Source organism: Haemaphysalis longicornis, unplaced genomic scaffold (genome assembly GCF_048455015.1).
Source record: "Haemaphysalis longicornis isolate Haplotype H1 unplaced genomic scaffold, Haemaphysalis longicornis Haplotype H1 scaffold_4, whole genome shotgun sequence".
In the NCBI taxonomy this organism is placed as follows: Eukaryota; Metazoa; Arthropoda; class Arachnida; order Ixodida; family Ixodidae; genus Haemaphysalis; species Haemaphysalis longicornis.
This window is the reverse complement of record NW_027526361.1, coordinates 2,062,351-2,088,806: the sequence shown is the minus strand read 5'-3', so window position 1 is coordinate 2,088,806 and position 26,456 is coordinate 2,062,351. Positions and strand designations below refer to the sequence as shown.

Sequence of the window (26,456 nt, the reverse complement as noted above, 5' to 3'; positions counted from 1 at the left end):
GAATTGTCTAATAATGCGTCGCATTATTACGCCGCCCGCCTTCACTTGGAGCTTTTGAAAGCCAGATTTGGCTATGCACATTAGATAAATATGTCTGGCTATTTTACTGTTTTAAAGTTTTACTTTGTTTCTTTTCGTCATGGTGTGCATTTACATCACAAAAGCGGTGAAGCGCCGTAACGTGACCAGTTATGTATTCTTCTGAGATGCAAGCGAAGTGCATGGTTGGTCCATTTATCACGATTTTGTATTCGCGTTTTCATTATTTTGTCCCGGTCATACTAGTTTTGTCTCCGTTTTTCGGGGGAGTTATAGATTGTTTATTTATTTACGAGTTACTGCTAGTTTGGATGCCAGGCTTCCAGCAGGTTTGGGCGTTGAAGAAAAACGGGATAGCATACAAGCACAAAAAGACATCACAAACACCAATATCAGGAGAATAATGTTTTGAAGGAACAAAAAGCTGGACATATACATCCGGTATAAATAACTGCATAAGAAAAATACATCCCGCGGAATTCAAAAAAGCCCGAAGAAAAAATGAGATATCAGGGCGTTGCGCAACATTGTCACGCAACAGATTCCAATAAAGTTAAACCTCCATGTAACGAATCTCAACAAATTCGTGGATTTAGCGAAGTTTTTTTATTTCCCCATTGTCGCTTCCAGTGAAACCCACGTGTTTGTTAGCTCTAGGTAACGAAAGCGTTGCGACAGGTAACCTTGACGCAAGGAATTTGCTACGGCGATGAGTCATTGTTTTTTGCGCTTTTTGCGAAAAATCACTTGAGGAATGCACTAATTTTGCCCGCACAGCAAACTAGCGTGCGTTTCCACGTGTGAGTGCGGCGTCGGTTAGTTGCCAAGCCTGTCTGTCGGTGTCTAGTCGCGACTCTCCACTTACGTGTGGTGTCGTCTCGTCGGTGATCAGTTGTGCTGCCAGAACGCTGAAAGTTTTCTCTTTTCAAGACTAGATTCCAATTTCAGATGCTGTCTCCGCTAACGAGGACGGAGAACGTCGCCTCCCGATGCTGCATTCCAGCTAGCAGGCTCTCAACAATTCTGAGTGCGGAAAAGAGCGTCACGTTTGCGAACAGGCGCCCTCTCAGCATAAAGGAGGTTATTCAGACGCGTTGAGGAACCGAATAGTGTCAAAGGCTGAAGCGATACTCAACTTACGTTTGTGAATACGGAGGGAAGTAGCCCCGTTTATTTGGAATTCCGTGTTGCGCCTAAGCTCGCGGAAAAGCAGCAGGCGCAAGTCACTTTTTTCCACTGTGGAATAAATCCTTGAAGTGTGAGTTCACCGTTGCTGATGTATAGAATTTTAGTTTTGTTTCTGCTTCGTTCACGCGAGCAAAACCTGCATGTAACGAAAAATTGCGAAATTTATCAACTTCGTTATATCCATGTTTAAGTGTAATGGCATGACAGGGGGAAAAGAATGTTTAGAGATCTTTGTCGTCCACGATACTCCGCGACTTTCTTGAGCGATTGCCCCGTGTTGGGCGCCAAGTGGCTGGCTGAAGGCGTGCTTCATTGGTTAATGTTAAAGCTGTCGTTATACAGTAAGTAAAAGCAATTTTGCCGATCATGATAGCGTCGTTTTGCAAGGCCAGACTCGCGAAAAGGATTCGTCGTGTGCCGAGTGTCTGCGACTGCACGCACGGGGCCGGCGGGCGTCGTCATAGCAGCCCCCGAAATTTTGTGAGCGGTGCACCGCCCCTGTGTCCCCTCCGCATTGCAGCCTTTTTTCGTCCGCGCTGTTCGGTATAGTAATGCTGAAAAGAAAATAAGAAAATTAAATGGGAAAATGAAATTATGTTTGCACGCAGGCTATGTTTCCTTCTAGGTTCATTTTTCGGGCGGCGCACAACATATACCGAAAACTATTTCTGACTACGCCAATGACAGGGTGTACCGCCTTTTCCCCGGAGCCAGCAGATCAAAACATTTTGCGCAGAACTTTCGTTCTGGGAAAAACAAAGCGACCCCCAATCATCCACACAGAACAATAAAAAGAAACGGGAGGAGGCTTGGGGGATTCAGTAAACAGGTCTGCGTCACTTCAGTCATGGATCCTTCTTCTTCTTCTCAAGATGCTTATCTTCTCTCCTTTCGTCTTATTTTCAGCGTTGAAGATACACGTGAGCACTTGTACAAAAGAGGTTCTCGACACGTTCAAAACATTTCAACTCGAGTTACGTGGAGAAGTGGAAATGAAGGCAAGTGGTCCCGTCAACTCATTTCGCGCATTCCATCTTTCAGTGTTGTGCTACAGGATATATTTCACACAGCACAGAACAGGACGATGCACAAAATAGCGTATACACAGCTCGAGAGCAGGGCACAATTACGTCGATTGTTTCAACATGGTGACACCAGAATAGACACTGCTTTTGCACCAGGTCGACAATACCTTGCAGATATTTTTTTATCGCCAATAAAACAGCTTCTCCCGTGAGCTGAATATTTCCTGTGGAATAATAGACATTACGATCCCTTCTGCGTGCAAAAAACCAGATTGCATAAAGTGTCTGCTTTTGTGGTAGTTAAGATCAAACTAAATGTTTTAAATCTTGATGGGAGGAATGTATGCCTAACTTAGCTTTTCTTAAGCTTTATGTGGCTAATGTTTCGCTGTTCAGGAGCTTCTGGTTAGGGGAATATTCGCAGACACTTTAACCACTCGTTTAATAAAGCCTTGATCTTGTCCCAGAGCCATGCTGAGTGAACTCGTCAGTAAAGACAACAATGCACATCAAATACATCATGAGGATGAGATAATGATTAAGGTAACGGGCATATGGGCATCCGTTCCCTGTTCGTGCCTTGTATTTCAACGAAGCCGCCAACAGAGTTTGTATTCTACGGAAATAATAAAGTTTATGCCACAGTGACAACAAGACTGGGCGTGCTGGTAGCAATATTAGCTCCTGCCGAGAAAATGAGCTCATGAATGGTTCCCGGGTTGACATCAGGCTGGCCCCTAAAATGGTCGGGAAATGCACAGTTTTTATTGTGCTGATTGGCAAACTTCCACGTTAAAAAATAAAAAAGCATGCAAGAAATTTTAATTGAAATGTAATCTGTTATTTTTACTGATATATGTTATTATTGAGCCATAGCGCCGACATTTCTAACTCCTGTCATTTTGTTTCAAGAGCTGACCAGTTGTATTGATTTGAATTTGAATCTTTTTTTTTATTTTTACATACGTGCTTGCCTTTCTTAAACAGAAATTTTGATTTCACGATTTGAACGTCAGCGTACTGTCTCGTCACGTGCCTATCTAAAACCAATCAACAACCTATTTTGGCAGGTGCATTAGGGGCATAATTTATAACTAACAAGACAGTTGTTGCGTTAGCCTTGATTGTTTCCACATCAAAAATTCAGGAAAGCTTTAATGGCTTTAATGGCTAAGCTGTTGTAGGTGATCCTTGACGGACAGGAACTTGAGTTTTATTATCGCTGTGGGGTCCCGGTTGGTGTCGGCGGAATGGCATTCAATGACCTTATTTTTACCTTGCGTTGGCCAGAGTGAGCTCGTCGTTTTGGTTGACGTTTTCGTACGCCCCTCTGAAAGCGCGACTTGTCTCTAACGGATGCTTTGCACGCCGAACCTCTAAAGGGCGGCCTCTTCGTCGGCCGTGCTCACTATCAGCAGCCGGGCAATGTGAAGTCGAAGATCACCAGCAGCAGCTTCGACATTCAAGCCGTCTACGGCACATAGTGCATGCGCACGACGACACGAGGACGAACGAACGCGGGGCGTACGCTATGGCGTGTCTTTCTCGTTCAGAGCAAGTGTTGCGCCGGTGAACGCTGGAGCTGTTTCTTTTTTTTTTTTTTGTTTTGGCCAATGTTGGTCAATCCCCTTATGAGGGTATGCTTGGCTTGACAACCGTGCGCTCAAGCCACGCGGAAAATGCTAGCTTTTTTTTGCCAGTATTGACCAGTCTTCCGAACTGGATTTGCTTAGCTGGACGAACCTGCGCTCGAGGCACGCGTGCACGAGCATTTGTTTTGTATTTCTAACTGCGGACACCATACACAAATGATTTTCTCAAAAGCTTCACTGTTAAAAAGGTTAGTGCATGAACTTCTTTGTGTTGCTTTTTCCTGCAGTTGTGAGGAAGGTATTGCTATGTTATTTGTTATGGAGGAGGAGGTACCCTTTATTGTGGCAGGAAGACTACGTCAAGTGGGTGCAGGGGGAGAGAAGGTGGGGGGCTTGTAACTTGGGACATCTTGAAGGCGAAAAGTTCAATCCTGAACAGGTGGGCTCCTTGAGAAGGCTGGAGAGGCCGCGTGGGGTGAGGAGAGCAGGCTCACGACTTTTGACTCCTCGCGCTAGACCGCTTTTTAGATAGAAATGTGCAATCAAAGCCAGCATCGAGGGTTCCAGTGGACAAGAGTCGATGTAAAGAGAGGTTGTATTTGGAAGAGGCTTGAAGGTTCTGTAGCGTGCGAACTCGGACAGTGCCAAATTAGGTGCTGGAGATTGGCGGGCGTGGGGGAGGCGCATCGAGGTGGCAGAGAGGGGGTGTACCATTTACGGAGGGTCTCTGGGGTAAGGCTAGCATTGGCAAAATATTTGTTTATGAAAATGTAGGCTGATCTTGGTAGCGAGGGCAGAACGGATAAAAAGCCAATTACCTGAGCAGCAGACAAAAGAACTTCTTCATTATCAGTGAATATTAGGTACTTTCGTCGTTCAATGCGGTTCGCCTCCATTTGACGCTGTGGAGAGTATAGTTTCACGGAGAGTTCACACAGTGCCATAGCTGTGCTTTTGATTTTACTGCTTACAGAGCTTCGCAGGCAGGCCAATGTCACGTGACCAAAGGCTCTCAGTTGTTGCCCAAATACCTGGATAAATGTTTGAAATTTTATACAGATGTCATTGAAACATACGACCTTTGACTTCTGTATGCAGTCTTCGTACTGTACAACTGACATTCCAAACGAGATCCATATTGGAATGCCGCGAACTTTGTAAGGCCTTGTTCCTCTGTCGTATGATGAAATTAGTTTACAGCCTAGCTAAATTCAACTTACCTATCAATGCTATTCTCAAACAAAAAGGGGAACATTTATCACAGTGTCTCATGTCTGGAGTCTCACAGCAATACTGTAGGGCGTTCATGCGAGCGCCCAATAATTTATGGAGCAATAATATTTGAATGTTCTTTTCCCCGAAACTACCATCATTTGCCAACATGGAACAGACATCTTGGTTTTTTATAGGTTCTCCCCGCAAATAAAGCTTGCGTATTTTACATACATGCATACAGCTGCGTACATACGCACATGCATACCTACATACGTGCGTGCATACGTACGTACACACTTACATCGATAAATACATACCTGCATACAAACAAGCATACACATACATACCTACATACGTGTGGGCGTACGTACACACATACGTTCATACAGACATACATACGTTAATCGACCAGATTTAGGGGAAATCCCCAAAGTGGAGTAAGCAGCCGTACGGCTGCATTGAGGTTGAACTCAAACTTAGGTTCGCAGAAACTTACTTCACCTTGGGGATTTTCCCATAAATCTGATCGATTAACACTTGCCCATAACTTCAAGTTATTGATAAATTCGCTCTCGGTTTATAAATGGCTAGCCACCTGGTTATCTCATGTGGTAGAGCGACTGCCCTAGTTAGTCCTCATTCACACAGCCGTTTTTCACCCCGTCACGTCACCGTCTTCCGTCATGGGCGACGGTTTCTCGGACGATTTCTCGCCGAAAATGTTGCGACGGTGACGGGTAGGCGAGCTCTACGTTTGCGTTCCGTCAACGTGACGGGACCGTGCCCCGTGGTAAACCAGCCAATGAGAAAACAAATTTTTACGGCTAAATTTAGCGAAAAGTGAGAACACGTAAAAGTTTAGGCCATTTTCTTTACTTTTCAGATTAAGCACGCTCAATTCCAGGCTAAACTGATAACTAGGCAGACGAATCTGACGGGGAGATCCAGTACGAAAGCTACTCCGTTTGCGTCTCCATCATCGTTTCTTGACGTGACGGTGCCGTGACGGAGAAGGTGACGGCTGTGTGAATGAGGGCTAACGTGGTGGTCCCGGGTTCGTATCCTGGACAGGACAAAGTTTTCTTCAACTGCGAAGTTTCCGAAAAAGCTGTATACTTTCTTTTTGTAGCCGTACGGCTGCATTGAGGTGGATGTCAAATTGTCCTTCGCATACATACATACATACATACATACATACATACATACATACATACATACATCCACACATACATACATGCTTGCATGCATACATGCATGCATACATGCATACATACATACATACATACATGCATGCATACATACATACATACATACATACATACATACATACATACATACATACATACACACATACATACACACATACATACATACATACATATATTCATGCATACATACATACATACATACATACATACATACATACATACATACATACATAAATACATACATGCATACATACATACATACATAGATACATACATACATACAGGGAGTAGTAGAACTTTGAAGATGGTAGAGAACACAATAGAAGAAAAACTTCGAGGAAAGCAAGTTCTCTTTGCTGAAACGTAGGCCACAATCGTGCTTTTACCTTGTTCGAAGTTTTTCTTCTATTACATACATACATACATACATACATTATTATTATTATTATTATTATTTAGTAATACTGCTAACCCCAATGAAAGGGGTTGTAGCAGAGTGGTTAATACAACGATACATTTGTACACATTTGGATGACAAAACATCAAAACAACATCACAGTACTTCCGTGCAAACAATACAGTGATTTCTCGAGCTCGGCCTCGAGATTGAACTAAAGTGCATTTATCACACAACGTGAGCAACATGGATCAGAAGCAAGATATCAGTTTTTTTTTCAGGAATGTATGTACGCACAGACATCTACTAACCAATAGGACAAAAAGGAAGCAGTGATACACTTTGACAGCAGCAATTTCAACTTTCAAGATGAATCTGGAATCGGTCAATGTCGTTTTCTGTAACTACGTGTGCGTTTAGGTCATTCCAGTCTATTACGGTCTATTACATACATACATATATACATACATACATACTGTGATGAGCTCCATGAAGGAAACAGGCGCAGAAAAAAAAACAGCGGAAGGAGACGAGGCCAATCCCTCGCTAATGGGTATGCGCCTCCAGAGAGGAAGACGAGGAGGAACGCGACCGGGCTCTTGGGCGGACGAGCGTTCGGGGTGCGCCTGCATAAGCTGCGAATACACCCATCGACGGCGCCCGTGCGACCGCGCCGGGACATCGCCAGGTACCTCCTGGTCACCAACCGGATCCGCTACTGCACCGGGCAACAGCACCGGGATCCCTCTCCTACCCTTCTTGGTGCGCCTGGTAGCTTCGCCCTCCGTTCAGGTCAGCGTGGGACCACCGAGTCACTGGCGACCGAGTCACAACGGACTACATAAGTAAGACTGTTGTGTTTTTCTTCACGCTTGTGCTCCGTCTGACGAATCGCCAAGGAACTGCGACAGAAAAGGACTTATTTGCGGTTTGCTCTCCCTTTGTGTTTAATTCTTTTTATATCTCAATTTTGTTCTTTTTCCATCCCGTTCTGAATATCCCCGTGCTCCCACTCTGTGCAATATATTGCATCTACGCTTCACCTTCGTGTTGTGGTCTCTGTCATCACTGATCTTGCGTGCACGTCTCGTGGTGCACACCACCGAACCCTGAGAGAGAGAGAGAGAGAGAGAGAGAGAGAGAAAACATTTATTTGTCCAACATGGTTTTGAAGCAAAGGAGGTGGAGCCTCTTTACCTCACTCAGACGGCGGAGAGAAGTCCTTGGGCTCCGGCGGCGTCTGCGGCCATTTGGAAAACCCGCATCTGTACGTCCGGATCGGAGCTGCGCAGAACGGTCTCCCACTGCTCCGCGGTGTTAATTAATAGCAAAGCCCCTAACGAATTCTTCTGGGGACATTCCCAAATAATATGACGCAGGTCTGCCCTGCCCTTAGCGTCCGGGACAGGACCTCTTCAATAACACCTCGAAGAGGTCACGAGGCTTGTCCAAGAGGCCTGGGGACAGAGAACCGACATGGAGGTGGAAAAGTTAGTGGCCAGCGGAAAGGAGCTTGGACTCAGCGATGCCGAACTGCGGGAATGGGTCAAAGCGGAGCAGGATCGGTTGTGCGATGAAAGGGCGGCAGAACGGGAAGCTCTGAAGGCTGCAGCAGAGCTCGAACGCGCAAAGCAGGAGAGCCTAAGGCTCAGCTTAAGGCTGCAGGAAGGCGCACAAAACAGTCAACAAGCTGAGGTCGCCGTGGTGGCCCAACCTAACCCCGTGCCTGCCATGTCGACGAGTCTGCATAACTTTATTCCCCCGTTTGATGAGCGTAGAGGCGACCTTGACGCTTACCTCCTCAGGTTAGAGAGGGTCGCTGCAGCTCAAAAATGGCCGGAAGATAAATGGGCCGTCGGATTGAGCACATGACTCACCGGAGACGCACTCTCCGTCGTCGGGAGGATGACTCCAGAAGATTCTCTGGATTACCAAAAAGTCAAGCTGGCGCTCCTTCAGCGGTTCCGTTTTACCCCTCAAGGGTATAATGACAAATTCCGCCAGGCTAAAGCTGAGGAAGGCGAAACAGGAACTCAGTTCACTACGCGACTCTCGGGTTATTTTGACCAACGGCTGGATACGTCTGGGGTTCCCAAGACGTTCGAAGCATTACGCGATAAGATGATCGCGGAACAATTTTCCAAGTGTTGTTCATCCCAGCTGACAATTTTCATTAAGGAAAGGGACTGCAAGTCAACCAAAGAAATGGCTGGAGCTTGCGATCGCTTCCTTGAAGCCCAAGCCCTGACAAACATGGGAAAGGTCAGGGACGAAAAGAAAGAGCTACATGCAGACCTTCCTTCCAAGAGAGCTCCCACCTGCTTTTTATGTGAAAAAACTGGGCACAGCGCGCAAAACTGCAGACTAGTAGGCCTGAACATCCGCTGCGGAAGCTTCGGAAAACAACGCCATCACGCAGACAGCTGTCGCTCTAAGCCTCGTGATAAAGAGCAGGTGTCGGCTTGCGCTATTGAAAAGGGTCGTCACGACAAACCGCAACGGCGCCACGGTAATAAAGGCACATTGGCACCAACACGTGCCCAGCCTAAAAAGCAACGCCAGCTCCAAACGAACAGTGCTGCAAGGCGTATGCCTGTTGTAACCGGTGATATCTACGGACAAGTTTCCGTTATGAGAGACACCGGCAGCAACGCCGTCATCGTGCGACGAGACATCGTCCCTGATAGTTGCCTTTGAGGCCGTGCATCAACCGTCCGTTTTGTGGACAATTCCACACGGAGACTTGAAGAGGGTTCCATCCCCATGGATACCCTATACTTCACTGGAAAAGTCCTGGCCAAATGCATGGCTGAACCCCTGTACAACCTTACACTTGGAGACGTACCAGGCGCTAGGGAGCCGAACAGTCCTAACCCTGCATGGAAGCTACAGCAACCAAGGCATCCAGCGAATCCAGCGGTGCTCGGTGGAAAAGCATATCTCTCTTCGACCGACGAGAACACCAGCCACGTCCATCACAAGGTACGGCATAACCGGCCAGCAAGTCCACTCATGTTCGCCGGTGTTACAAGAAAAGAGATGCGCCAGCAGCAGCAGCTGGACAAGACGCTAGACAACTGCATGAAGATGGCAACGACAGAGTCCTCTTCAGAGAACCCCTGCAAGTTTGTTTGCAAAAAGGGGCTCTTGTACCATCTACTCCTTGCCGTCTGGCCGCCGCATTCAGCAACTTGTTATTCCGCATCCTTTCCGAGACGCAGTAATGAAGAAGGCTCATGAAGCCGTACAAGGTCATCATAGATTTTTAAAAACAGATAAAAGAATTCTCCGGGATTTTTATTGGCCAAATGTTTACGCCGACCTCCGAAGATTTCTTAGGACATGTGAGCCATGCAAGACGGCAAATCTAAAAAGTGAAGTGGGCGTCGCTCCTTTGAGAAAGATGCCGACTGTTGGCCTGTGCGTAACGGAAAGTCAGGTTTCAAGGAAAACGACAAGCCCATAGCGCACATACGCACCACGACGAGCATAAGCATCTGTGCCCAAAGGTCGACATTTTCAACCTTGTTTTGCTACCCCAGCAGTGAGTTTTTGTGGTGTCCGGACGATGCTTACTGCTGGTTCGAAACAGCGTTTTGTTTTCTTTTCCTGCCCCACCTTTCGCCCACCGGTGTCTTCTGAAAGTGTGTGTGTGTGGCCTCACCGCAAACCACTTTCTAAAGCCGGGGGTAATATGATGAGCTCCAGGAAGGAAACAGGCGCAGAAAAGAAAACAGCGGAAGGAGACGAGGCCAATCACTCGCTAATGGGTATGCGCCTCTAGAGAGGAAGACGAGGAGGAACGCGACCGGGCTCTTGGGCGGACGAGCGTTCAAAGTTTACTCCAATCCAATCGGGGTGCGCCTGCATAAGCTGCGAATACACCCATCGACGGCGCCCGTGTGACCGCGCCGGGACATCGCCAGGTACCTCCTGGTCACCAACCGGATCCGCTACTGCACCGGAATCCCTCTCCTACCCTTCTTGCTGCGCCTGGTGGCTTCACCCTCTGTTCCGGTCAGCATGGGACCACCGAGTCACTGGCGACCGAGTCACAACGGACTACATAAGTGAGACTGTTGTGTTTTTCTTCACGCTTGTGCTCCGTCTGACGAATCGCCAAGGAACTGCGACAGGGAAGGACTTAGTTGCGGTTTACTCTCCCTTTGTGTTTAATTCTTTTTATTTCTCAATTTTGTTCTTTTTCCATCCCGTTCTGAATACCCCCGTGCTCCCGCTCTGTGCAATATATTGCATCTACGCTTCACCTTCGTGTTGTGGTCTCTGCATCATTGATCTTGCGTGCACGTCTCGTAGTTCACACCACCGAACCCTGAGATCATCACACATACATACATACATACATACATACATACATACATACATACATACGTACGTACGTACGTACATACATACATACATACATACATACATACGTACATACATACATACATACATACATACATACATACATACATACATACATACATACATACATACATACATACATACATACATACATACATACATACATACATACATACATACATACATACATACATACATACATACATACATACATACATACATACATACATACATACATACATACATACATACATACATACATACATACATACATACATACATACATACATACATACATACATACATACATACATACATACATACATACATACATACATACATACATACATACATACATACATACATACATACATACATACATACATACATACATACATACATACATACATACATACATACATACATACATACATACATACATACATACATACATACATACATACATACATACATACATACATACATACATACATACATACATACATACATACATACATACATACATACATACATACATACATACATACATACATACATACATACATACATACATACATACATACATACATACATACATACATACATACATACATACATACATACATACATACATACATACATACATACATACATACATACATACATACATACATACATACATACATACATACATACATACATACATACATACATACATACATACATACATACATACATACATACATACATACATACATACATACATACATACATACATACATACATACATACATACATACATACATACATACATACATACATACATACATACATACATACATACATACATACATACATACATACATACATACATACATACATACATACATACATACATACATACATACATACATACATACATACATGCATGCATACATACACAAGAGAAGAAAAACTTCGAACAAGGTAAAAGCACGATTGTTGCCAACGTTTCAGCAGAGACTTGCCTTCGTGAGCGCAATCTCTCGCCTGGCTGGCGCGCTATATATAGGGGTAGGCCCCCAGATGACAGGAGAGAAGGAAAGAAGGAAGTGAAATTGAGAAAGCGGATTGGTTTTCCTTCTTTCATTCTCTCCTCTCACCTGGGGACCTACCCCTATATAAAGCGCGCCAGCCAGGCGAGAGATTGCCCTGACGAAAGCAAGTCTCTTTGCTCAAAAGTTGGCAACAATCGGGCTTTTGCCTTGTTCGAAGTTTTTCTTCTCTTGTGTTCTCTACCATCTTCAAAGTTCAACTACATACATACATACATACATACATACATACATACATACATACATACATACATACGTACATTTAGTTACCCATAAACAGCAGCAGGATGGGCGAATCTTTATAAGCACCTAACCGACCATTGACGATCAGTTTATATTCACTCAGTTTGAAGCCGAGCGGATGAGGTCACTATGCTCTTCCCCTAATGCTCGAATTTCTGTTGTCTATGAAGCATATCCAAATATGCGCTGATCCGCAAGGGTGGTTCGGTCGGTTGGTCGGTCGGTCGGTCGGTCTTTTTGCACACACATAACGTGGATAAACAAGGAGTTCAGCTGATAGCGAAATTCGGATCACCCCAGTGTGGCCCTCTCTAAAATTGTGCTGGTGGGATACTTGGGAGGAAGATTTCGAAACTCAATTCATACCCTCGGTTTCTCTGTCTCTGCACAGAGTGAGTGCGTGACAATATTTATTTGTCGGTGGCTGGTATCCCGGGAAGGGAAGTCTGCCGCTAGACCTTCTCCCCCCTGAGTCGCCAGCCAGGAGTCCTTCCCTGACGGCGTCCTCGGCCATATGGACCAGGCTCCCGAGTGGACGTTTTAGCTGGCTTGTGTTGGGTGGCTGTCCGGTGGCTTCCTGTTGCCATAACGTTCATCCTTGGCGCCACAAAAAGAATAATAGGAGCATTCCTCCAAACATGTGTACCTTATTGGTTATTGGCTTCCCCCTGCAGTTCAAGTGCGTAGGCATGCTTTTTAAGCAACCCCCTTAGCTATTATTAGCCTGTTCAGCAATGGCCTCTAAACAACGGCTCCTGTGTTCACAGCAACGAACCCAGTGTTGCAGTACCAAAAGAAAGCTTCGTCGTCATTTTTTTTTGTATGGTTGCGTCGTCAGGACAGGTTAAGCAGTGCTCGTTTCTTCTGCCTGATCACTTAAACTGAAAGCAACCGCATCCGGAACTGTATACTGAAGCCTGCGAAAAATGCTTAATAAAGGAGGTATAACTGATGAGCTCAAATGTATAGTAACAGTAAAAGCTCGTTAATTATAACTCGTTTAATTCGAACTTAGAGTTAATTCGAAGTGCCGCACTGGTCCTGGCACAGCCACGTGTATTTCAATGGGGGAAAACTCCGGACAATTCGAACGCGTTGGTATCCAGAACGGTAATTCGAACTGAGATGCCCTGGTTGCCATCGCTCCTCGCGGGAGAAGGTGGCCAGGAGAGATTGCAATGTGTCGCAAAACCAAAACAATCCAAATTTACTACAGATGAAAAACAACAGCTACGACAGCGGGCGCCGCGCCGCCGGGGCCAGGGCTCCGGCGCATGACGTTGTAGGTTTTCTTTGTGCCGCTGTCGCTGTTCTGAGCCTGCAATCACGTGGCGTGCGGAAAAACCGTGTAGGAGCGCCTAATTCGCGATAGCGAGTCCAGACGTGGCTTCTTTGTGTTCTGCCCGTTAAGTGCGGCGCGAATGCCCACCCGCCAATCCGAAGTCCGCTTAATTCGAATACATTTATGGTCCCCTTCGAGTTCGAATTAAAAAGCTTTTACTGCATAGGCTCAATCAGCTTTGTACTTAAGGAAAGCGATGACCGGAACGACGAAGTCCTAAGGAGCTGAACGCACCTCCATAAAAACTGCTGATACATGTCCAGCGATGAGAGATATCTAAGGCCTGTGAAGTACGTTTATCACACTGCTAGTATGGCGTTATGACACGACAGGACTCCCGATTTGGCATGCGCCTTTAAGCCCGAGGTTCCGAGTGCCATTGCTGTTCTCCTCCGGGTGGCGAGGAACGAAACATCGTGTGTGGGAAATTTTCGGCACGCATTTAAGTAACTTCTGGGGTCTAAATTACTGGTCCTCGTCTACCCGCCTCATAGCCCAGGTCTAGCTTTAGCCTTGCGAGACTGTTAGACCAGCTGGTTAGCAGCTTAGACCAGATAGTTAGTTGCAGCTATACCAGCTCTAGCTAGACCAGCCGTTTACAGCTGGGCTAGATTAGGTCTTGCGCAGGTCAGGAACAAATGCACAGGAACAAAATGCTTTCTTGTGCGGGGTTGAAAACACTAGAAATTAGCTCTGTTTGCTTTTTTGCTGTCGTGCATCACTATTTTATGCTGCATGGTAAGTTTTCAGGGGACAAATCATTTCTCCGCGTCTTCTTCCATGTGCAATCCAGCTAGCTGGACTATATGCTTCGTTAAAGAAATAATTAGTCCGTGTTTACCAATATTTCCGCGTGAAGTACTGCTGGAAATGCAGAATACAAGTGTCGGACGTTGCATAGACAGACACGCACGCGCCCGCGTTCACACAGTGCCTTCCCTGCTGGCTGCAGGGCAAGGGCAAGATGACCACCTACTGGCTCCTGGGCGAGCAGGAGAGGGAGAGCGGCTCCAGCGGCCCCGTAACGCCCACGGCTCCGTCGACGGAGGTGCGCAAAGAGACCAAGATATGATCTGCAAAGCCTTCTTAACGCCTCATCCGCGCACCGTCCGCCGCTCAAACCGGACGTTTCTGCAACGTGATCACCGCGCGGCCAGCCGAAGCCGACGTCTCGTGGCGTGCCCAAGGCAGCAACTGCATCCGCGCTCATGGTGACTACGCGCTCTTGAAGTGAGGCCAGCGGAGCACCGGAAACAGCGATGTTCCAAGTGTTCGTGACGTGGGAGATCACAGAGCCGCGTCCTACCGCCTCCGGTGAAATGACCCGCTCACTGACTTCGCAGCTGGAGCTAAGCGCGTATCGAGCGTACCGGATGAATTTTATAGCAGTGCGAGGCAAACCGGTCATAGAGAGGCGCCGGCGTCAGTCGCAGCCAGAGTGCGTTTCTGGCTTTGTCTACTGGTACCGCAAACTGTTTGGGCGGATGAGAAACACAGTGCTGATGAGTGTCGAAACGTGTTGTACCAACGCTTCTACCGGCTCAAGTTTATGCGACATTTCTGGCTCTGAATATAATCGGAATTGTCCAAACTGCTCGCGGTACCTTTCTGGACCGACTGCTTTGTGCCGCGACGCTCCCGAAGTTCACCCGACTCATTTTTTGTTCAGAAGCTTGTGCACTATGGGGAAACGAATCAACCCTTTCAACGCGTCACGTTTATATGTGTAAGTCAGAGCAGGCTCAAGGAATTTTGAATACAGCTCCCCGCTAAGGTCTCACCGAACGTAATCGCCCGGCCCATCTTCAGCGGTTGGTAAAGAAGCCACTCGAAATAGCTATGGCTTTCTATGCCATCTCCACTAAAAACACTGGAAATTTTTGGTACGCGCTCCCGAAACAGCAAGGCGACAATGCTGAAGTTCCTGTAGAGCGATGCTTGAACTGTGCCTCAGAGCAGCAGCAGGAGCTCTACAGTGCAAGGTGGCGATCATGTTCGCAAGTTATTTATTGTTTCCCTCATCAGAACGCTTGTGCGGTCGCCATTTAAGATGAAATATATGTGGTATACCAGCAAGAGTGTACGAAATTGCGATGTCAAAATAGGCAGTTATAGCTAATTTTTCTTTATAGTTGCTTATTTGTCATTCGTAAACTTCCGCAGTAATTTTTAGAGTGAAATATTTCGAAACGTAAGCTCTTATACATACTTCCTTTTGCCTACTCGGTCGCGCTGCGATCTTCAAATGTTTCTGTTTCTTGGTTTTGTGGTTTGCCCTTGTTTGCACCGTTTTCTTCATGTTTTGATTCGGCATTTACATTTACAGTTTCACAGAAACTATTTCGTTTGTTAGCGAATTTTACTTGCAGCATTTCATTATATTTCACTTTCAACGTGTTTTTGTTTGGCCTCTCACTGCCGTCCCCCACATTCGCCCCACATCGCTGCATTGATCTCCACACGACGCAGCAAGCCCTGCCGTCAGCAGGGCTGACCTCACTAGCCCACATCAAAGGGACCCCTCTATCTGTTCTTAGGAATGCAGTAAATTAAGTTGTTGTCGTCGCCCTCATTCCTAAAAGTGAAAGATTGTTCTCCCTTTCTGGTTCGCCAGATTTTGTCCGCAATTCCAGGCGACGTTCTTGGGAAAGGGTTTGTGACATAGAAAACGAGCAAAGGGCTGTGGCAGGAAAAAACTTTATTTCAAGCGCAACAAACGGTAACTTGGGGAAGCAGTCGAAGTAGTATTACAAGAAGGAGAAACTACATAATAAGACCAGCATTACGAGGAGCGGTGCTATGTATATTGTTACGGTATTTAAGCAGCAGGCAGTTTGATTTTAGTTTGGCGTGAAGCAGGGCTACTGCGATTGGATCGATTTAGCCCTCTATTCGTGGCCGACATGCACGATGCGCAACAGCGAGAAATCGAGCAGTATTGCCACCTGTTGGCCCCGTATCTCGTTTTCACAAAACAAATTTTGCTCGCGCTTTATTGAGTTCATATTTGTGATGATAACCGACTGCCGTTCGATTCGATTTCACACATGCCGCATTCGGCAACGCCGTCTTTTTCGACGTGTTTCCTGAATTTATATTGAATTCATTAAGTGAAAACAGGAGAAGCTGTCCGCTTTCGCTGATATCCCCCCACCCCGCCTCCTCCCTACCCTAAGATGTCGTATACGAGTAACGTTAAACAGGGTGTTATAAAGAATTATAATTAAGCATTTTATTCCGTTTGTTCTACAGAGTACCGGTAAGCACCCGATTCCCAGAGAAGGACCGTCCATTTTTGTGTTGCCAGTTACAGCAAATAGATGTGAAATAGATCGAGCAGTAACCCAGGAGGGCCTAAAACTCAGCGCGCTGCCAACTGTTCAACAAAAGTATCGTCTTTGCCCGGAGGGAAAGCAGTCACTTGCCCCGTTGGACGGGGGGATGTTGTGATTCGTTACATCACCTCGTAACCTTACCTCCTAGCTCCCATTTCTTAGTACAGGTGGAGTATGAAACCGCGAGTCCACTGTTTTGTTTGTTTTTTTTTTGTTTTTTTGTTTAGGATCCAGCACATCGTTTCCGGTCACAGAGCGATGTAGGCAAGAATCGCTAGCGAGCGCAGTGCCACGTTGCGGAGCCTACTCATTTCCCGGGGATTGTAAAACTGCGCCCCACACCCCCGGCGCATGGAAAAAATCATATCAAATTCAAAAGGTCCTAGGGCCTTCGTATTTTAATACAAGACGGCTTATATTTCCTTTCAAAAATTGGCTGGCGATTACGATACTCCCTAATGCGATATCTGGGCGCAGCTGTTCGGGCAGCTCGTTTAGCAGCAGCGGCAGACGACGCAGTTCCACCAGTTGCGTCGCTCATTGCGCAGTAGGAACTGGCTGAGAGCGCATGTGCGTGTTCCGGAACAGCCGCTGCAGATGCGCACGACCGGTTGCGTCACTCGCAGTGCTGCACTCACTCCTAATGGCTGCAGTGCCCTGGGGCAGCACTCACTCGTAGGTTCTCTCGACGGTGAGCCTCTGCGGCGGCGGCGCGAAGTGCGCCTGAGGAAGGGACTGCGGACTGCGTCTTAGGCCGGGTTCAGACGGTTGTAGCAATATCTTTAAATAATGACGTCATTTGACGTTTCAGCCAACCGAACTGCGTGAAACGCCGTTTTTACGTCCATAGCCCACGATACGGCTGTTACGTCAGTAGTCTGAACATAGGATTAAGCGAAAGGACATCATTGCCACGCGAACTTTGCAGAAACATCGAAAACGTGAGGGGGGCCATCACATTTTCGCCAAGCGTCGAGCACCTCGTGCGGGCACAGCATACTGCCCCTTCCTTTCTCCCACCGCACACTTTCGGAGAGCGCTGGCTCGCGCTCCCATGGCGAACCGCCCTCCCCTCCCAATTTCGCGACGTTCTCCTCTTTTGCTTTCTTTCACTCATCGGTCTTCCCATCGTTAGCTCGGCCATGACGATGCCGACACGGCTGACCTCCGAGACGGGCGCCAAAGGGCTGTGCCCTAAAATGTACTCCCAGAAATTCACTTGTGTTAGGAGGTGAAGCAGACTTTACGGGGATCGTTGTAAACTTGATCTTTGTAAGATGGCTTTCCCACATCGAGTGTTGCGCATTGAATCATGTCAATCTTCAGAGGGAATACCATTACTGAAAGGGACTCTAACGTTAGTTTTGTTGAAACCATACCGAAACAAATTATATAACAATTAGCCGCTAAGACGGCTCCAACACAACGCCGGTTTTATATAATTTTCAAAATTACATGGTTCCCAGTGAGGTTGTGAATATTGTGGGATTCTCGTCCGCTGTCAATACATTTGGGATTGTACGGAAGGGAAATGGACAGCCCCAAAAGTTCACTCAGTTAATTAACCAGGAACTATGCCGAATCGCAAATTACAAACAAACGTGTTTTGCTTCGTGCACACCTTGGACTACAACCCAGTCAAAGCTCACGTTGAGGCTCGGCACCGCAGCTTTGCTGGTCATCCTTCTTCACAGAGTGGAAGGGCACTAAACTTTTCCTTTGCAAACAAGATAACGATTTACAATCAGCGTTCAAGACAACGATATCCTAGAAAGTTTCCAAAACATTTTGTTCATAACTTGCCAAGCTTCAGGAGGTCTGTCACAACGCATCATGAAAAACAAAGGAACCAAGTGAATGCCGGTTTTGCCCATCACAAAGTATGGATAGATGGGCATAATTTACACGGGCGACGTGAGAAAACTACGCCAGCTGTATACATAAACCCGTAAAACAGAACGCCACTCACTCATACTCGCTCTAAAAATATATTTTTCGTCATGCACTCACTCTTACTCCCGCTCACCACTCTCCGTCAACACTGGCTCTCACTCGCGCTCAAGTTCACCATTCGCCCTCACCCCTCGCTCTCACTCACGCTCACGGTCTCCACTCGTCCCCACCACTCACACTCACTTGCGCTCACGCTCACCATTCGACATGATTTGAAGTGCAACAAAAAACACGGACGAAGAAGCAGGGCCTCATGTCAACTCATGTTAACTGTTCCCCAACTAGCCCAGCAACAAGTTCTTCTCACCACTCGGCCTCGTGACTCGCGCTCACTCGCGCTCACCGCTAGCGTTCGCCACTCACGCTCACTCGAACTCGCGCTCACCACTCGCATCCGCCGCCCACATGCACTCGCACTGGCTCTCACCACTCCCATCCTCCACTCACAGTCACTCACAGCAGCCACTAATCCTTATTCGAATGCTTACTCATTTTGCCGCTTTCTTTACAGCCTGGAAATTACATCTTTTCTTTACGTTTGTAAACCACATGAATCATTCCATTTTCTGTAATTTTCAATGCGTCCCCATTGACACCGACACCAAAATGATACCAATACAGGTAGCGAAAAAATAATTTCGGTGTTGTACGACTGTAGCTGCACATTGCAAATGACACCCGCCGTAGTGGAGGGCTAAGGAATTATTTGGGACCCAATAGGGGTGTTATTTCCAATATGCCCCCGAAACGCAACGTAGTGCAAAAAACGATTTTTGAACACTGAAAATACGTATTCGCCCTTTCTGAAGCTAAAGAAGTGAGGCTTTGGTAGCACGTCCTCGATGGACGGTCGCGGAAAGAAACCGCCACGCAACGTGAAGACTTACATTTTTTGGCGATACTGCGAAATGAGGCACTTTAGTCGTTATGAGTGATATGCTCCTGCCCAGAAACACTTCCACTAATAGAATTATCAAGTGGGACTACTAAACTCGTCGCGCGCGCTGCAATAACAAGCTACTCTACTAAGCTCATCCGGTAATGTGCAGTTTCAAACACTTTTCAATTCCAAAAGCGGGAGTATTGAGCATTTTCCTAGTACCAAGCCGTGACTAACTTCGATTGCAAAGCTCTGAATACAAACCAATACGAGCAAGAACGGGTACAACTGCGCAACTTTCTGCTGCTCTCGAAACGGCGATGCGGACGATGACGTGGTCCCTCACAGGTACCACCAACGCGTGCACACGTTTCGCAGATCCAGCGAACAAACACATCACTCACTTACTCACTCACTCATTCACTCACTCGCCACGCCACCCCACCGCACACCACACGGTGCGGGGCGCAATTGACGCATACCAGCAGCGGCCTTTACCTCTCAGGTAGTCTGTACGCGACCGGCAGGCAGATGGCATGGAGTTTCGTACAATAATATTATTGTATGAAACTCTATGGCACACGGCGATCTGCACGTGGGGCTCAAAATGTGAGGAACACCAGTCTGGAAAGCCATTCTCAGCGGGCTAGCGTAGCAAGCTTAGCGGGAAATACAGTGTTCGGGTTAACGACAAATCGAAATACGCAAAGAAAACAGCGCGAGCAATTTCGCCTTCACACCTAGCTGGTTGACGACTGCGCGCGGAGAGCGAAAAAGCAACACGCGGGAGCCCGGGTCTCCATTTGATATTGGGCATGCGATTTCACAATCGTAATGGTAAGCGACCGTCGATGACAAGGTATCAGTGCAAGCAGCGCGTATTTTACCATTCGAAATCTCTAAATATGAAGTACATATTTCAGAAACTACGGGCAACAGTAGTGATTCGTGCTCCGCGATCAGAGCAGGCGAATGAAGTCTCGCCAAACTGCGTGAATTCATCCTGCAACTTCAGCGGTAGCTGGGGAAGAAAGGAAGGGGCGCAGTGGGCGAGTCATAATGACAAATGCACTTTCAGCTCCTTGTGAAGGCGAGCTACTTCGTACGCTGCACGTTGCGAAAAGTGCGCACGTGTGCGTATTGGGATCAATGCAACATACACGCCACGTACGGCAACGCAAAAATTTTGGTTCATTTTGCAATAAAACCCCAGCGCTGAATTTTTCAGGTGTATCAAAATGGGGAAGTAGCAAATCGCATGCCTCAAGGCAAGCACCGTAACTGTCGTAGAAGGATGTGTGACGCCAGGTCCGCAAGAAAGCGATCACAACAGAGCGCCGCCGTAACGAGCAATGACAAATATTGATACGTTTAACACGCCAAGGACTCCAAAATGGGCTAGTTTTTCCACAACACGCAATTCGCCCATCCTAACTGTTTCGCCATTATAATAAAGGAGTCCTTGAACATCTGCGACGTCTTTTCTAACGAGTACGGGGGCTCACAATTTGTCGATATGTTGACAGCTGTAGCAAGCAAGCCATTTATTTACACCAGGAACTCGACATTATACCGCCGTGCTTCCCGATGCTTCCATTGCAGCGCGAAGCGGTAGTTAAAAAGACAATGAAGTGAATATTTAAAGCTCCCGTTTTTGCTTGCACTGCGTAGACTGGCTCAAATTAACACACTTTTCGTCGTTCATCCGGGAGATAAGGCGGTATTTATTTTATAAAGCCTGAAAGAAGAAAAACTACCATGCGCGATCTAACCGCAGTTACGTCGGGTAAAGGTGCTACGGGATCGTATAATGTCCAAGAGTAGCATTCAAACAAGTTTCGGTTTCGGTTCTGTGAAACAACATGCTTGGAATCCGACGTTCTCATTGGATGGGCATTCTCGAAATCTCGACAATCGCCATGCGGCACTTCTGTCAGGTTGCCGGCTGTAAAATGCCTAAGATAAGCCTCCCAGGACGGCTTCGCATCGTAGAAATCACTAGCCGAGGCCTACGCTGTGGATGAACGCCCTCCGCGTCACCGCAGGCGCTCAAATTCCATGGGCTTTTCCCCCATCTTCGGACCTTGCCTCACTCATGCCTGTAGCGTAAAAAGCCTGTTCGTGCCAGGCCAAGGGTCTGCTGATTCTGGCCTGTACCCACTGCCCGAAAGGTGCTTATGGCAACAGCACGCCGACGAGAACTCGCTAGCGCGTCAGTGTCAGTCTGCGCGTGTTCTGCGAACTAGTTCGTGGAGAAATGAATGTTACTGCCCAAAAATGGTGAATTCAGTATAAAAAAAAAACATCGGTCGAAAACGAATAAATCAACCTACAAAAAAGAAAAGATATACCCTCGGGGATTCGAACTTGCGACTTGCAAAATAACATACCTAGCGCTTGACACCACTAAGGCCGCGAGCCGGGGCTGCCCGCGGAGGGGAAATATAAGGTATGTAATGTGTAACCAGTTAACACTTTTATTTAGTTTTAGCATTTCAAGCAATTTAGATGGCTTGTATAGCGCTCGTGCAGTAAGCGTCCTCGAAATTTCCACAATATCTCACGTCTAGCTATTGCATTTCTTAATTGGACGGAAAAGCGTCCGCAGATGCTGCTGACCGCTGTGCTTGTTCACCCAGCGTAAAAAAAAAGTACTTCCTGCACCATAGTTTTACGCTGTACAGTAGTAGGTTCACTTGATTTTATTTCCTTAGTACCTATACTAACTTCGCTGACTCTTCTCCCGTATTCAATTGGCCTTAGATTTTCCTACCAGCGTACCAGTCAGCGAAGCATCGCAGGTGCGCTTGTGCAGCGCTTGTGTGGAGCGACCTGGACATGGAGCTTGAAACAGTGTACAAACTAACAAATTAAAGAAAGGCACATTTTTCCATTCACAACCGTGTCGTGGCTTAGTTTCAACTGAGCGAACGAATGGCGACGAACCGTCGGTGGATGGCGGACTAGACGCCATGGGCCGTCTGACTCTGTCGGAAGGTCAGCGAGCCGTGCAGTATCGCAGTCAAGCCAAGCCATTTTTTGCTGTCGTCACACAAAAATACCACAGAAAATGGGCGAAGATGCAGAGAGGAGGACAGAATTTTCGAATTCATGCTTCTATTAAATAAATTCGCGTAAACACACCCAGAGTGGTCGAAACATGGCCTAGCGACTCCGGACTACAATTTGCGCTAGCAATCCAGCAATGTTTACAAATCACTTCAGTGTCCCTTTAAATGCATCCGCTTTGTTGCGGCGACGTTACCGACACCGGTTCCGGCACAAAACGCTACAAGCTTGAAACACCATTCGCCGCGAGTGTGCGCAGCAGCACCTCCCCGAGTCATTATACAGACAAGTATCAGTGCATTACGGCGTCAGAAGTCAGTCCAAATCATATTCCTACATCAACAGGCCAACGGAGAGTTGACTGTATACACGTGCCCCATAACCGGACTGCAGTGATGATATATTCCCGAAGCTAAATGCAATGGCGCCATTACGAAGTGGATGTGCGTACGAGGTGTTAGCACCGGCGGCAACACCACAGCGAGCGGCTCCTGCGACGAATAGCCAACAGCAAATGCAAGCGCAAGAGTGGCGTTAGTGGAGGGGGAGGAGGTAAACTTTATTTAGCCAAGCTCTGTTACGGGGACGTGGTGGCCGCTGGCTTTAGCCTGGCGGCGACAATGGCAGCCCGATTCGTCAGGGAGGCTTGAACCTCCGGATCAGAGCTGCCCAGCGCCCTCTCCCAGTGCTCGTCGCAGGTGATGGAGGGAAAAGGATCATTGGGACAAGCCCACATGGTGTGGGATAAGGTGGCGGGAATGCCGCATGATGGGCAGTTCGGGGAGGGAAACAAGGACGGATGAATGCGATGGAGCAGCGCGCGACAGGGGAGGCTGCCTGTCTGCAGGAGGCGCCACGTGCGTTCTTGCACGTTGTCGAGACTGACGTGAGCAGGGGGAGATACACGGCGGGCGAGGCGGAAATGTGTCGCTATGTCATGATAGCTGAGTAGGCTATCTCTAGCTGATCTGGCACCGTGCGAGGGGACGAGGCTGGGGCCGGCTCGGAAAGTGAACCCTCGAGCAGCAGAATGGGCCGCCTCATTACCTCCTAGCCCGGCGTGAGCAGGGGTCCAGATCAGTTCTACTGAGGTGGAGGGGGGATTTTGAGAGAGAATTTTGAGTGCCTGTGGGGATACGAGCCCCTTGGCAAAATTTTGAACGGCCGTTTTCGAATCGGAGATCACAATTGTGGGAGTCGGCCGGTGCGTTAAGGCAAGCGCTATTACCGCCTCCTCCGCCGTTGCAGGATTGATGGTGCGGACAGAAATTGAGTCAACTGGCGGGGCATTAGGGCGGTCAATGATTGCTACCGCATACGCATCATAGTGGCGGTAGTCAGCCGCGTCCACATAAAGAATGTTCGGTCGGACGGGGAGTCGCTTATTGAGCGCGCGCACCCTTTGCTCCCGCCGCCCCCTGTGGTAAGTTGGGTGCATATTGCGCGGGAGTGGGCGAACCAGTATATTAGAATGGATATTCGGGGGTATTTGAAGCTTGCTGTCGGTGATTAGCGGAGCTCGTAAGCCGAGTTTTCCCAGAATGTGCTGTCCAGTAGAGGTGCCTGATAGCCGTTGCAGCTGACCTATGCGATGGGCCTCCACCAGCTCCTCCGCAAGGTTGTGAATTCCCAAGCTCTCAAGTCGGGCAGTGGAAGTGTACAAGGGGACCTGTAATGCAGCCTCGTAGGCTTTCCTGATGAGACAATTAATTTTCTTCATTTCAGTGGGAGTGACCTGAAGGAAAGGCAGTGAGTATGTGATGCGGCTTACGACAAAAGCCTGCACCAGTCGCAGTCTGTCTTCCTCCTTAAGCCGGGCGGTTATGCGTCTAATGAGGCCGATTGTTTGATTCACGTGCGAAGAGAGTTGTGAAATGTACTGAGTGTTAGGCCGGTTACGCTGGATTAGAAGACCGAGTATACGTATGCTGTTTACCACCGGGACAGTGATGTCACCAATTTTAATTTGTATATCCGGGATGGACTTGGAGCTGCTTTTTGCCGGTAAAAGAAGGAGTTCAGATATAGTAGGGGAGAAGTCAAGTCCGGCTGCGCGCGCTTCCTCGATGACAATTTGTGCTCCAGTTTGTAAAGTTTCCTCTATCTGTGCATCGCTGCCTCCAGACATCCAGAGAGTGATGTCGTCCGCGTAAAGGCTGAATTTAAGGCGAGGAATTTTCTCAAGTCTCTGGGGGATGTTGAGAATTGCAAGATTAAAGAGTAGAGGGGAGAGAACTGCGCCCTGAGGTGTGCCAATAGAGGGAATATTGATGGGGTCCGAAATTATGTTTCCAACCTGCATAACCGCTGTGCGTGACGTGAGGAAGCTTCGCACATAGTTGTAGATGCATTCTCCCGGGGATACAGCAGTTAGTCCCTGCATAATAGCCGCATGGGAAACCCGGTCAAAGGTCTTCGTGAGGTCCAATGCAAGGATGGCAGCCGTGTCCACTTTAGATGCTGGAGTGATGACTTCGTGAAATAATTGAAGGTGAATATCCTGAGTTGATAATCCAGAGCGAAAGCCAATCATTGAAGAGGGAAGACATTGATGGAGGTGAGATGTTTCGTTAGCCGGGCATGGATTATGTGCTCAAGAACTTTACCCATGCACGACGTAAGTGATATCGGCCTGAGGTGATCCATGCCGAGAGGTTTTCCTGGTTTGGGGATGAGAGAGATTTTTGCGTGCTTCCACGACTGGGGTAGGGTACCTGATGTCCAAAAATGATTAAAAAACTTGGTGAGAGTCGAGATTGAAGGATCGTCCAAGTTACGTAACATTTTGTTAGTAATTCCGTCTGGTCCCGGGGCTGACCCTGGGCGGATGTGGAGTAAAGCAGCTCTTACTTCCGCCTCCGTGATATCAGCGTCAAGTTCAGGGTTGGCCGTTCCTTGGTAGAGAGGTAGATCCAGTTTCTACCCCTTGGGTATCTACAAAGACTTGGCCGCGTCGATGAGCTGTTGGTCCGTGCCCGGGAAAATTGTGAGCAATAGCAGTAAGTCTATTCATTTGGGAGGTCTTTGATCTTTCAGGGTCTAAAAGATGTCTAAGAATAGACCACGTGCGTTTCATGCTCAAGTGGCCTTTCATCTGGTCACACAGTTGACCCCACTGATTATGTGCCAAATGAGCAGCATGGGATTCAATTTGTAGGCTCAATTCTGCCATTTTTCGGCGGAGCTTACGATTACGTTTGTTTTTTCGCCATCGGTGCTGTATGCTCTTGAAGGCCTCCCACAGGTGAAGTAGCCGGGAGTCCACTATGTCGGACGGGATTTCAGTGTCTAATTGGTGGTTATTGAGGTGGGTATCGGTAACTATCTGGCCGACCCAGTCCTGGAAAGTGTCAGTCTGAATTTCTGGTTGGGAGTAGTTAGCGCGGGCGTGGCGGAAAACATCCCAATTTGTTATCTGGGTATGTCTGGGTCGCGGTTTGATGGAATGGGCCAGGGAGATGTCTGTTTGAATAATAAAGTGATCACTACCCAATGATGAGTCAGTACA

General features: G+C 47.5%; 1 protein-coding gene across 2 annotated transcripts in view; it reads left to right on the top strand.

Moving 5' to 3' along the window:
- Positions 1 to 17,177, top strand: part of LOC144178112 (atrial natriuretic peptide receptor 1-like) — a 791,119-nt gene extending 773,942 nt beyond the window's left edge. Inside the window, exons 20-21 of one of the 2 annotated variants that reach the window (XM_077705647.1) lie at positions 2,134 to 2,225; positions 14,664 to 17,177. In XM_077705647.1, the coding sequence (XP_077561773.1) occupies positions 2,134 to 2,225; positions 14,664 to 14,783 (212 nt within the window). In that variant the 3' untranslated portion in view covers positions 14,784 to 17,177. The remainder of the gene's footprint in view (positions 1 to 2,133; positions 2,226 to 14,663) is intronic. The other variant, XM_077705648.1, reaches the window with a different exon arrangement.
- Positions 17,178 to 26,456: the final 9,279 nt, after the last annotated feature.